The following is a 14344-nucleotide window of genomic DNA, read 5'->3' as shown; positions in this document are numbered from 1 at the left end:
AGGATAACGTGTCTCTACCACCTCCGACACCTCTTCCAGGAACCACGCGTCCAGTCCCCTTCGTGATGGTATCGGATGAGGCATTTCCATTGAGCCCTAACCTGCTGCGCCCATACCCACGAAGGGGACTAAATGTCCGTCGGAGGATTTTTAATTATAGGCTGAGCAGGGCACGACGTTTTGTCGAGTGCACGTTTGGCATCATGGCAAATCAGTGGCGGGTCTTTACCTCGGCCATCCAATTGGAGGAAACCACCATTGATGCCGTCATCAAGGCATGTTGTGTCCTCCATAACTACCTCCAGGAATGCCGTCAAGAAGTTGAAGGGGACTCACTTCTGTCCTATGTTGGCAGTGGCATTAACTGGGGCTCTGTTGGGCAGGCCAGTAGTGGTGTATGAGTTCGAGATATTTACTCTGATTATTTCATGACTTCTGAAGGGGCCGTACCTTGGCAATACTCCTGTGTTGGTGGTGTGCAGCCTACCCAGCAGTAATCCATCTCATGTCCAAACAGTAGGCTATTCTTTCAATGATACTCCTATGGATTGCCAAATTGTCTGTTGGATGTGCTTCCTTTGAAATTAAAAAATGCACGATGATTCTGATTTTGCCTAAGTGTGTGTATTTGAGAAATCACATGTCTGAAAAGTGAGTATGATGTTCAGGTTGCCTTTCTTTGTTCAGCACACCATAGCATATCAAACCACACAGTATTTCCTTCATGAAAGCGACCACACCGTGAACAATCTGTATCGTCCCCTTGATGCCCTTCCACATTTTGTCGCCCACACATTAAAAACGTCAAAGACACAAGGCAGAGTCAGTAATTGAACTTAACTTTTATCACACGTCAACACATCACAAATAGACGCCCTGAGAGCAATCAGGGATGAACTTGGACCATTTGAAAATTCACTGAAGTGATAAATGAGTAAAATGTATAATTTTTATTTCATAGCTATCTGAAAACAGGGGTACAATCACCACTGTGAAAAGCCCAACCGTGTATTTAAAAACGTATTAAACACAATACTCCCAGTCCTAGTTCGTTTGCGAACCCTTTGTGACTGGGTATGTAAACAGAGATATCAAAATATGGAATCAGCGTATAACATTGGTAAAGCAGTTGTGTTGATCCAATAATCCAAAAGGGTACTTGGTTAGACAGGCAGATACCGGGTACACACAGATGTGGTAGTTGTAGAGCCTGTGATTTCATTCAAAGTGGAAAAAAATGCAAAAGTGTTACCACCAAGGTTGAGTATGATATCCGAGATTTTGTGAACTGCAAAACGGCTGGAGTTGTCTATTTAATCACATGTCCGTGCCCACTGAATTACGTGGGCAAGACGATACGGCAGTTTCGGCGCCGGATTAGGGAACATGTTGGAGATGTTACAAATGAAAGAGATACTTCCATATCAAAACATGTGCATGCAAAACATCAAGGCAGGGCAGAATGTTTAAAATTTCAGGCAATTGAATTGGTACGTCCTCCTAAACGGGGAGGGGATTGGGATAACCTCATTCTGCGTAAAGAAGCCCAATGGATCTACAGACTGGCTTGCGTACATCCTGAAGGTTTAAACGAGCAAACAAATTATACCTGTTTTATTTAATATACAATCCATATCAAGTCATAGGGCTTTCTTGGTCCTCTGGGTGGGGGTATGGTAATGCATTCCTAGTCCCAGTGTAGTCACTTGTAATATATCAATCAATAAGTAGCAGGTATGGCAATTGAGTCCAGGAGTGTGTCATATGTTTTATGTGAGGTTTACAATTACGTCGTTCTTCCATCCATATATTATGTATTTTCAGGGTAGGTGCTCCTATCGTGGTAGTCCAATTGCGGTCCTGAGCTGATCCGCAACATATATCCAACCTAATAGTGTTATACTCCATCCTTGAATAGCATGAGGCTTTGTGTAGCAAACAGATACTTCTACAGCCTCCCATTGAGTCAGCATGCTCTGTGTTGTTTACATTGTTACTTCCGGGTATGTCAGCTGACAGCCGGGAGTCACATGGTTGAGCATCATGGATGTGCTGGGCCAGTGTGATTGGCTGTTTGATGTATGCTGCCGGAGCCAGGGGGCGGAGTATTCAGTTCATAGTGACTCAGAGTCCCAGAGTGAAGCATGCCGCTGACATCTATGCGTGCATGCTTCCGTGTTGTGCAGTAGAATACCTGCTGCTGAAGATATATCGCTGGCATCCTGGCCAGACTGACAGACCCCTGATGATAAGTATAGAAATGCGTAGGGTCGGGTGAAGTGAGGGAATTTTGCGTAGGGGGCAGTGGCATTGTTGTGCATCTGTACATTGGGAGAATCTGGTGCGGTTAACGCAGGCTCCTGTGTGAACGAGGGTCCAAACCACTGCTTTACCAATGTTATACGCTGATTCCATATTTTGATATCTCTGTTTACATACCCAGGGTATGGACGGAAAGAGGAACCAGAAGGATGTCCATGAGACCAGGGGGAAAAATATGGATCGGGCTGCAGCGAGGGTGCAGAGGCAGGAGGTGGGGCGTGCGGCACAGCGGCAGACGGGTCAGCCCTACGCCCAGTCAACGTGCGCAGGTGAAAATTATATCAGCCACATCGGGTAGGGGCTGGGGGGCCTCAAATATATCAGCCAGCGCATAGGCACAGGTCATATATGCCGCCCTGCGAGTTGTCTCCATACCGCGACAGCGGCCAGCGATGGAATACCCGAAATTGTGGTACTCATCTTCGGCCTCCACCCTCCGAATCATTGTTAGAGCTTCTCCCTCGACCGTGTTGCTTGTTTCCGGTGGGGCCACGCGCTTTCGCCCACCCACTCGTTGTCTAGGACGGGAAGGTCCTGCCGGGGGGGCTGGAGAGGTGTGGTCACGAGGAACTGCTGGGGCTGGGGTGGACTCGTGGGACACATCTTCCTCAGTCATGTCCCCCACCACATTGGCAGACGAGGCTCCCAAGGGCTGCTGCTGCGCCTGGGCAAGGGCACTCACTTGCGGCGGCCGAGGTGGAACATTGCCCTGAGATCTGCAAGCAAAAAAAAGGTCACAGAGTTTTGGGATTGTTAACACATTTCTCGGACAGTTTGTCAGTCGCAAATCTAGTTAACATAGCCATTTGCCATTCTACACACACACGATCTGACACCAAGCTTGGGGGTGGAAACTAAAGACGCATTCTCTTCAGGAAGAGAATGAGTTACATAAGCAACGCAGAGTGATATGTCATAATGTGTAAGGTCAAGGGACATTTTAGTGACGACACTAGCAAAAGCCAAACAAACATGTCCAGTGTAATCGACAAAGGAGGGAAATTGTAATCCGATAGATTGTAATCACGTGGTTCATGCGCTCCCTTTTAACCCAGGTGTGTGTGCCAAAAGAGACTTACCTTCGTAGCTCCCTGCACGGAATCAGGAAAGACAGTTCCTCAAAGTGGGCTATCGTTGCGCAACGTGACGGAGAGGAGCCACTTGCAGGTGTTTTGGACAGCTGCTTCTGGAAACGGTCGCGGACTGTCCGCCATCTGTTGCGCACATCATTTTCTGGAAAAGGAATGATGTTTGAAAATTAGCGCATAGGGGATGAAGTCAGGTGTATCCAGAGCAATCACTTCTAATGGCCTGTCCTGAGGATAGATCATCAATGCAACCACATCATTTGGGCAGTACTTGACTAGCCAGTGGTTATGGCTACGGCTGGCTTCCCACGACCTCTTTCCATGCGAAATGTACGCATTTTACGGCTATAATGACGCATGCCGACACGTCTCCAATACGCTGGCAAACATCTGGCCATTGATTTCAATGGCCATATGGTTGACAAAACTTTCAAAACGTACTTTCTGTCGTCAAATGGTGTGTCAAACGCACGATTTAGGGCCGGAAATAGGCCATGTGCATATACCCTTACAGTCGGAAGAAAGTGGTCAACAACTTCGCACGTGGCATAGTGACATGACAGAAGTTGGGGTATGGTTTAGCTAGGCAGGAAAGGCCAAAGTTGTGTATAGATTTTTCAGCATTCAAATGATGCAAAACAACGTTAGCATACAGTGTTTTAAACGATCTGCATTAAAACTATATGCAAACTTACCAATCACTCCCTGCTCTCTCTCCAGCATCCCATCCCACTCGGGGTACAGACCGCGACACACGTAGGTCCATCCCTCCTCATGTGCATTACGGTCACTATACGCAGCAATTGAGGTGTCCCAGATTTCTGGCCTATTATGCACCTACAAAATAAATACACAGTGCATATTGCAGTTTGCTTGGTACTCAGGATTAACGTTGGATCTGTTACATGTTGATCTGCCTTAGAATATGTACATACTGCAGGTGCTGCTAGTGTTAAACCATACATACTAGTCCACTTGAAACAACATGACATAAACATATACATGTACTTACCAGATTTATCAGGGCCGAAACCTCCATGTCCATCCGTCGATATCTTGCCATTGCAGCCTGGGTTCAAAGTTTTCTGTCTCCTCTAGTAAAATCCTGTCAGGCTGCAAGCCGAAAATGGCGGCTTCCTTTCCTCTACAGAATGATGTCATATCCTGCTCCTGCTGGAAATCCGCACCGCAACACACCCGAAATCCGCACCACACATAATATGTGCGGACTTCATTGCGGAATTTAGAATCTCCATTGAAGTCAATGGAGAAATTCCGCCATGAGTCCGCAACCAGTCCGCCACAACTCCGCAACAGCCCTAGCATGCTGCGGACACCAAATTCCGCTCCGCAGCCTATGCTCCGCAGCGGAATTTTACGCATCGTCTAAACGAACACTGCTAAATAAAAGTGGAAGTCAATGGACAAACGGCTCCGCTGCGGATTAACGCTGCGGAGTGTCCGCTGCGGAATTCAAGAGGAATTCCGCCACGTGTGGCTTTGCCCTAAGGAGGAAAGTGTGCTTTTTACATTTTAGCCCTCAAATATATTGACAAAAATGTGATTATTGAAACCACAATGATTGTAGACAAAACTGAAAAGTTAGGTAACCCAATAGGCCAACGAACATAAAAGCAATTTTATTATTAGGATTGCCACCGGTACAGAAATCTTTAAATAGCAGTCATTTAACACCCTTTATGGTTCATCTATCATTACAAATGTTCATATGAGACTCCTAGAAAGTTTTGCTTTAGAACTAGATATAGTCGTTGTATTGTTATAGCATTGTATAGTCTTATACAGGGCCGGCATCAGCACCCGGCGAACCCGGGCAAGTGCCAGGGCCCACAACACTTGGGGGGGCCACTCGGCTGCTGGGTGCTGTCACTGCCGTTGTCACGGCATCACTGTCCATATATGGACAGTGATGTCAGGACGAGAGAAGGAGTCCCAGGCAGAGCGCAAGCGGCTCTGCTCCGGGACTCTGTTTCTAGGGAAGCCCCTGACATCACTATCCATATATGGACAGTGATGTCAGGAGGAGAGAAGAAGTCCCAGGCAGAGCACTAGCGGCCCTGCTCTGGGACTCCATCTCTGGGGAAGCCCTTGACATAACTGTCCATATATGGACAGTGATGTCAAGAGGAGAGAAGGAGTCCCAGGCAGAGCACTAGCGGCCCTACTCTGGGACTCCATCTCTGGGGAAGCCCTTGACATAACTGTCCATATATGGACAGTGTTGTCAGGAGCAGAGCAGTGTCCCAGGCAGAGTTTCAGTAGCAGACTTTGGCGCTGGGTTTGCCCCTAACATCACTAGCCGTATATGGCTTCCCCAGAGCTGGAGTACCGGAGAAGAGCCGTTACTAGCGCTCTGCCCAGGCCCTTCAGCTCTTCTTCAGACATCACTATCCATATATGGACAGTGATGCCAGAAGAAGAGCAGGAGTGCCAGGCAGAGTGCTAGTAGTGTTCTGCCCGGGACTATGGCTCTGGGGTTGCCCCTGGTCTAGATATGGACAGTGATGTCAGGGGTTTATCCTGAAGCAGAATTCCCAGGGTCTTATGAATCAAACATCCTTCAAGTCACATACAATAGGTGTCTAATGTTGCCATTTATAAATTATAACTATAGTGATATGCTTATATATATATATATTTATGTGTGTTATTCTAACTAAACTAGGAAAAATCAGTGAACACAAATTCGTGTATTATTACAAGCAATGCTCTGGCTGGGGATTCCACTCCTAAGGGAAACCCCAAAGGAGGGAGGCTGTGTGGTACTACGAGGGAGGGTGGCTGTGTGGCCCTACCAGGGAGGGGACCTGTGTGGCACTACCTGGGAGGGGGCTGTGTGGCACTACCTGGGAGGAGGGGCTGTGTGGCTCTACCTCGGAGAGGGGGCTGTATGGCACTCCTGGGGGGGCTGTGCGGCACTACCGTGGGGAGGGGGGCTGTGTGGCCCTACCTGGGAGCGGGCTGTGTGGGACAATCTACAGAGGGCACTAAATTATAAGGGTACAAACTGGGGGCCTAAATTCTATATGAGGGCATAAACAGGGCCTAACGTTATATGGGGGCAGAAAGTGACGTTTTCTGCTATTTTACTGCCGCCTTGAGTTCCCCCGAAAAGGGGCTTACTAAGTCTGTGCCGCCCAAGGGCCCACATAAACCTGGAGCTGACCCTGGTCTTATATCTGCTATTTCTTGCTCAAATATCAACTGCAGGTCCTTCTATCTATAATCTGCCTATAAAACAGTATGTTTAGCAACATTTAGCATTTTAATATTCTGTAATTAATTCTTAGAATTATTGTATGCTAAGTTTGCTGTATGCTGAGTTTTCCCATAGAATTTTATTATTCAACACACATATTTTGGTCTAGATATCAACTAATACCTCATTTATATCTTGTAGGTAAGCATTTATTTTTGGATAATGGAATTACCTTACACCCTTATTTCTAATATTGTAATTTCTCTATAAAGACTAATACTGTACAGGTTTTTGAAACCTAATTGATAAAAGGCCCTTTTACATGGATAATTGTGAATATCGATCGGTTGTCCCGACAATTAACCCGTGTTAGGCTAAAGCCCCATGGAGTGGCATTAATATAGCTGAGATGCGGCAGACAGCAATACCGGCATTCTGTTTGTCGTGGTTGTCAAATTAGTTGTTAAAATCTGCGTCATGTTGAGGGTAAAAAGGTTGGTAATGTGCAAAATCGTGCATCTAATCCTTAATAGACCCTGACGGCCTCAAGATTTTGCATGTAACCAGCCACTTTCTGCAACTCTGTGAGACCATAACAACTAGTTTGACGACTGCGCCAAAAAGTCTGCTGATTGTACATTTCATGTTTTTTGAAAACATATCTCCTTGCATGTTAGAAACGCAACAAAAATACACAGTATGAAGTCAGCGTTATATCGGCAACTGGGGCTTGTTTACCGGCATAAATTTGTTGTAAATGTATTATTTTCTGCTGGATCTAATAGCACAGCTACATGATTGGGCTCACCCCACCTCACCACTTTACCCACCATGATAGCCACCCACCTCCAACAATTCTTAAATAACTACACAAGGACAACTTTTTGGGGATTTAAATTATTTTTTATGCTATTAAAATAATGTGCTGAACTGCAACAGAATTTCTGAGCATAAAAGAAATATCATTAACAAAAAAGCTGGTTGCCCTAAAACAGGAGCTGAAGGGCCATAATATGCCTCCTGGGGGCTGTAGTCAGAGAACCTATACGTATGTCGGCAGGTATCAAAAGTTATTTGCCTGGGAAGGTAATCCCTAGCAGCAAAGGGAGCGACCATTTTCCTCTAGCTGGTGGTTTTTCTGGCCACTGTTTTTTTTTTACTAGAGGTAGGGCTGGAAACGCTATGGGCAGCTGACGTCCCTAGATAGTCAGGGTATTTTTAATTTGTTTATTTTTTATTTACTGACATGATTTTTAGATTAGATTACACTGTTTGTTTTCTTTTTTTTTCTTTTAAGGATAAGAAAGAAATAGATAAATTGTCCAATCCAAATATTATTTTTCTCTATGGTATTTACCATGCAGAGTATTTTTTTTTTTTTTTTAACATTTTAAGGATATGGCTAAAATTTTTTATAATTTTTTAATATTACCATTTTGCATTAACCATAATGAAGCATTACTATTAATTACCATTAAAGGGGTTGTCCAGTTTTTTGTTGCTGTTTTTTTTACTCATTTGTAGAATAGGAAATCATACCGTTTTCTAATAAACATGTATTAAAATTTCTACTCACATACATTTATTATAGTGCATGAGGCCCCTATCACAGTAGAATGGTATAGCCCACAGATTAGTGCTGTGTAATGCATCCATAGACTAACTAAATATGACTAAACATAGTGCCAGTCATGTGACCACACACACACAATGCGTTGGGGCAACATGGACGAATAGGAATAATGACGGAATAATGATAAACAATTGATTCACTGTGCCTGTATTCACTGTCTCTAGACGATTTATAAAATAACTCCCTGTCTCTAGGTGATGTTGTGATGTTATTAATAAAGCTAAATTTAAAAAAAAAAACGAAAACACACAAAAGACACAGTAAGAAGAATGTAAGAGCTGCTCCTCACAGACACTGCTGTATATAGAAATACTTTAGAACTTGTCTTGCTAAATCAAGTGGTTTGTATATCAAGTGGAGTTTCTAAACCGGATTGACTTGCTGTGTTCTTGTGTGTGATCTATGAATTGAGTGCTTGCTAATAGAAGTTTGCAAAACTGACACAATTTAAAAAATGTTTCCCTTCCTAACTTCTATCCTGCTGTGTAGCTGATTAGGGGGAGGGGTTAACTATCAAGTGGTAAAAATTAGCCCTCAGGCCTCTGTTGAGCTTGCTCTGTTTTGGCTTGCTAAATCAAGTAGTTTGTGTAAAGGATTTACCAGACACAGCTTATTTGTCGACGCCCGTGATTAATCAGTTTGCACCTGCTCCTAAGTCTGAGAGAGTGACTCGATCTGCTACCAATCAGGCTGGTAGGCTGAGGAGTGGGAGAATCTATCACAGCCTGGCCAGACGGAGCTAGCTCCCGCCCTCGGTGTATATATACCTTAATTTCCTGCTTTTCCTTTGCCTGTGATTCTGTCCTGTTTCCTGGCTCTGCTGTTCCTGCTTGTACTATTGACCTCTGCCTCAAATTGACCCTGGCTTTACTGACTACTCTCCTGCTCTGCATTTGGTTCCTCGTACACGCCTGGTTTGACTCGGCTCGTTCACTACTCTTGTTGCTCACGGTGTTGCCGTGGGCAACTGCCCCATTTCCCTTAGCTTCTGTGTACCCTCGTCTGTTTGTCTGTTGTGCACTTATTAAGCGTAGGGACCGTTGCCCAGTTGTACGCCGTCGCCTAGGACAGGCCGTGCAAGTAGGCAGGGACTGAGTGGCGGGTAGATTAGGGCTCACCTGTCTGTCTCCTTACCCCGGCCATTACAGTTTGTATATCAAGTGGAGCTACTAAACCGGAGTTAAATAGAGGACTTAAAGCCCCTGTAAGTACTCTTCTTTTCTTTTACTTTAACAATTGTTCACAGTTTTTTTGTAACTGGGATAATGGATAGCAAGATTGGAGGTTTTCTTAAGTGCACAGTTTGCCATATGTATGCACGACTGGAGCAGGAGTTCCAGGGTGAATACCACTGTGGCAGATGTGAGTATGTTGTTCACCTGGAAGCGAACATTAGAGATCTGGAGGAGCAAAAAGCAACACTTAGGGCGATAGATAATCTTGAGCGGAGCATGCTGCTCACTGAGCAAGCAGTTAGTGGGGTAGAACTGGAGGGTGAAGACATGGGTCAGCAGGATCAGGCAAGTAGCTGGGTTAATGTAGTTAGGGGCAGTAGAAAGGGGTCCAAGAAAAGGAAGGCCAATCCTGTTTCTGATATTCCAAGCAAAATTGCCAAGTTGGGTGATGATGCGAGGGTGTCAGTCTCATAAATGGCAGCCCTAGTGGATACTGATCTCCCTAACAGCCGGGAGAACAGCCCAGCTAGTAGTCGGTGGGATGGTAATGCAGGTAAGGCAAGGCAATTGGTAGTTGTAAGGGATTCTATAATCAGGAAGACGCATAGAATAATTTGTCTCCAAGACCACCTGAACCGAATGGTTTGCTGTCTCCCTGGTGCCAGGGTTCCGCATGTGGTGGAACGGGTGGATAAATTACTGGGAGGGGCTGGTGATGATCCAGCTGTCGTGGTCCATGTAGGTACTAAAGACAGAATAGATGGTAGGTGGAGGAGTCTTAAGAATAATTTTAAAGAACTAGGCTACAAGCTGAAGGGAAGGACCTCCAAGGTAGCATTCTCAGGAATACTGCCTGTGCCATGAGCATCACAGGAAAGACAGCGGGAGCTCAGGGAGTTAAATGCATGGCTGAAGTCTTGGTGTAGAGATGAAGGCTTTGGGTTCCTAGAGCACTGGGCTGACTTTTCATTGGGGTACACACTGTATTCTGCAGATTGTTTGCACCTAAATGGAAGGGGGTCTGCTGTGCAGGGGGAGAGGATTCTACCTGGGGTGGCAGAGTATTTAAACTAGGGCTGAGGAGGGATGTCAATGTAGAAAATAATGGGGTAGTCAGGTTAGAGAGAGGTCAGACCATATTGGTGGGGGGAGAAATAGACTGTGGGGACAGGACTAGAAAACAGGATAGGAAAATCCTTTTGTTACAAAACAGCAATGAAAATAAAAATCTCCAAATAATGTCAAATAATCAAATTTATGAAACTGAAAGTGAAAAAAATGAAAGGCTAGTTAAAGTGTATGTTCACAAATTCCAGAAGTCTAGCAAGCAAAATGGGGGTGCTGGAGGCCTTGGTACTGGAAGAAAATATAGATATAGTTGGTGCTGCTGAAACATGGCTAGATTCTTCACATGACTGGGCCGTAAATCTACAGGGTTTTACACTGTTTCGGAAAGACAGGACAAATAGGAAAGGCGGTGGTCTATGTCTGTATGTGAGAAATTATATGAAGGCGAGTGTGAAAGAGACATTAGAGGGTGAAGATTGTGAGGAGGTTGAAACCTTGTCGGTGGAACTAGAAAGGGAGGTAAACACTGAAAAAATTACTTTTGGTGTAATCTATAGACCCCCCCCCCAATATAACTGAAGAGATAGAAGGTCAAATATATGAACAAATGGAGCAGGCAGCACAAGGGGGTACTGTAGTGATAATGGGAGATTTTAATTACTGTGATATTAATTGGTGTCATGGTTCGGCTTCAACTGCAAAGGGGAGACATTTCCTCAACCTGTTGCAGTAAAATTTTATGGGCCAGTTTGTGGAAGTCCCGACTAGAGGTGAAGCTCTGTTGGATCTGGTCATTTCTAATAATGCAGAGTTTGTTGGGAATGTCAATGTTCGTGAAAACCTCGGTAACAGTGATCACAATATAGTTACAATTTACCTATACTGTAAAAAACAAACACAGGCTGGGAGGGCAAAAACACTTAATTTTAGGAAGGCCAATTTCCCCAGGATGAGGGCTGCAATTCAGGACATAGACTGGGAAGAACTAATGTCAAATAGATTTTCAAATCTACTTTGGGTAATTATAGTGCAAAATTTATTCCTATAGGTAACAAGTATAAACGACTACATTTTAAACTCCACATTGCTTACACCTTCTGTAAAAAAGGGCAATACATGACAAAAAAAAGGGCATTTGAAAAATACAAATGTGAGGGTGCAGCTGTAGCCTTTTTAAATTATAAAAAGCTTCATAAAATCTGTAAAAAGGTAATAAAATCAGCAAAAATACAATATGAAAGGCAGGTGGCCAAGGATAGTAAATGGAAAAAAAGCCAATATGCATAGGATGTTCTGGAACTGAAAATCTGTCACAGGAAATGCGGTCTGGATGAAGGGGTGGGGGTGGTCTTCTCAAAGAGGTAATCTTTTACCATTTCAAATGTAACTATATTTGCTTTCATTTATTGACTGGCTCCCAACTCTTTATAGAAGGTGAGTTAATTCAATCTGGATCTTATTTTAAAGTGGTTTATTGAATCATATATTACTGTTAAGAAGGGAAATAGACAGAAAAATCATCCCCCTATCAATTCAAACTTTAAAATATAATTTAATGCCATGTCCAATTCAGTTAAAGAAAGCATCAGTCATTTGGATGAGACCCATTAAACATGTCACCTGCACTATTTCACTCCAGTCCTTTGAGGGATTGTTCATTGGAATATACATTTATGATTTATAAAAATACTTCAACTTCACTAAATGTGTTTGCCAGTTCTAAAAGGAAAAAATATACTGCTTTAGATCATTTTAACTAAAAAAAAAAAATTGCATAAAGCATTTTTCTTAATATTATATGATATCTTTTTTTGTACAATGGTGGCAAAAATAGTATTTGCATCTTTTGCATTTATCAATTTTTCTAAGGGAGTTGTTCAATGAAGCACTTAATCTGGATTAACTGGTTTTATTTTTCTTAAACATGAAAGATAGTAAAAGAGATGGGATAAGAATCACTAAATGCTATGATATACAACACAGGAAAATTATATTTTATACTTTAAATGGGTTGTCCATGACATTTAAATTCTCTTTAGGGGCATATCGTCATCATAGAGGGAGTTCCTTGCCCCCTCCCACATGTGATAAAAGCTGAATATAGCTGAGTCCAGCAGCCAGACACCTGATAATCAGCTAAACATCGGGAGAGATGCCTCATGAAACTGGGTTATCTTGGACGGACAACCCTTTTAACTAAAAATATTTAAAAAAATTATTTGCTTTTAACTTGTACAAGCATTTTTCAAATACTCACAAGCATGAATTTAAAGCGTATTAAAGTTTCAGCAAATAAATGTTATTAAGTTTCAGCAAATAAATGTTATTCTAATAAATAGTTGTACAATTATCAAATTACCAAATTATGTATTTTCATCACCTGGAAGCAAACAATGAAGATTCCTATTGAATGACTACTAGCAGAGATCACGAGAACCGTCAGGAATTGATATAGAAACAATATTAGAAAACTGTATAACTTTTCATTATACAAAAAATAATCTTTATTTACCAAAAGCGTAATACTCCTTTAAAACAAATGGGTGACTTTTGTAAATACACTGCACTAAAAGGTTGTCTCTTGCAGAGAGCACATATTTTCTTATTCTGATAGAATACGCATACTAGTAGATTCTCTGCATGGAACTGATACTTTCATTGGAGGTAAAGCACGTATCTCACCAGGCAAAAGAACAGTATCCCTGTTATGTAACTAAATTCATAGACAAATTAAAGAATAAACAAACACTATCCGTATGTCCAAGAGATCAGCTCTCGGAAACAACAATTCAACCATATTCATATTAAAAAAAGAAAAGAAAAGAATGTATGTTCTCTCTGAGATTGGCTATGTGGTATAATGTAAAATGAATTGACATTTTCCACATAGGGAACAATGGGGGGGAATTTATTAAGATTGGAGTTTCAGACACTAGCATTAATCTGAAGATTGCTGGAGCAAGATCTGCCTATTTTCTCCTTGCACCAGAAAGTCAAATCTACTCTAGCTATTAACTGGATTGGATTTGTGCTATAGTTTACACCAAATTCTGGCATAAATCAAAGTAAATCTGTTGGTACGCTGAAGGCTATGCCCCTTTCCGCTAAGCGTCACCCACTGTTTAGTAAAGTGTCGAGGGCGCAAATAAGACCTCAAAAATGCCTTTTATGCAAATTGAGACTTTTGAGGCAAGTTTTTCTGGCATAGAACGGTAACGACATTTCCCCCAATATTTTTATTTTACCTTATAAATATTGGGGATCAGGCACAATTGCACATGGGTAATGACTATTTTGCTAATGTGGTTTATACCACACGCATGCAGTACAAGGAAGACGGAGTGGATATAACTGAGTGATATACTACCATGCATTGCTATACATAAAGTACTAGACCAAATGATCCATAGAATGAAAGTACGCTGAAGTGGGCTGGACCTCAATCCCAACCATGGAATCCAAAAGAAAATAGTAGTGACAGCATCCAAGCTCCAAATTGTTTCTTTATTGTGCAAAAAAGGCATTTAGACAGAGAGCAGCAACGTTTCGACCTAAAATGGTAGCAAAGTCTCTGTCAAGCTGAGCAAAGACCCTACTACCAAGGATGCTGTTACTATTATTTTCTTTTGGATATAAATTTTACAGTGTTCTGGATTATACACTTGATATTAGCTTTTATGATAAGAATATGTAATCTTTTGATACACATGGGAGTTAAATTACTGTCGACCTATAGAAGACCATATCAGGGCCATTTAAAACATTGGTTGAATCACAACAAACATGAGTGGGACCCCCTAACAGTGGCGTAACTACTGCCGTAGCAGCCGGAGTGACT

General features: G+C 42.7%; 2 protein-coding genes across 5 annotated transcripts in view; both read right to left on the bottom strand.

The window, feature by feature from the left end:
* The window catches only part of TAFA2 (TAFA chemokine like family member 2), a 343128-nt gene that overhangs the window by 261758 nt on the left and 67026 nt on the right, over nt 1-14344 (bottom strand). The window lies entirely within an intron of this gene.
* Nucleotides 2525-4455, bottom strand: LOC142750394 (uncharacterized). Its single transcript, XM_075859398.1, has 4 exons — nt 4423-4455; nt 4106-4247; nt 3402-3555; nt 2525-3038 (listed from the first exon to the last, which is right to left on the bottom strand). Exons 1-4 carry the CDS (start codon nt 4453-4455, stop codon nt 2579-2581), a joined length of 789 nt encoding a protein of 262 aa, XP_075715513.1. The 3' UTR covers nt 2525-2578.

The sequence above is a fragment of the Rhinoderma darwinii genome, chromosome 3 (genome assembly GCF_050947455.1).
Source record: "Rhinoderma darwinii isolate aRhiDar2 chromosome 3, aRhiDar2.hap1, whole genome shotgun sequence".
Taxonomy (NCBI): Eukaryota; Metazoa; Chordata; class Amphibia; order Anura; family Rhinodermatidae; genus Rhinoderma; species Rhinoderma darwinii.
Note: the sequence above shows the minus strand (reverse complement) of the source record. Positions and strands in the feature narration are given on the sequence as shown.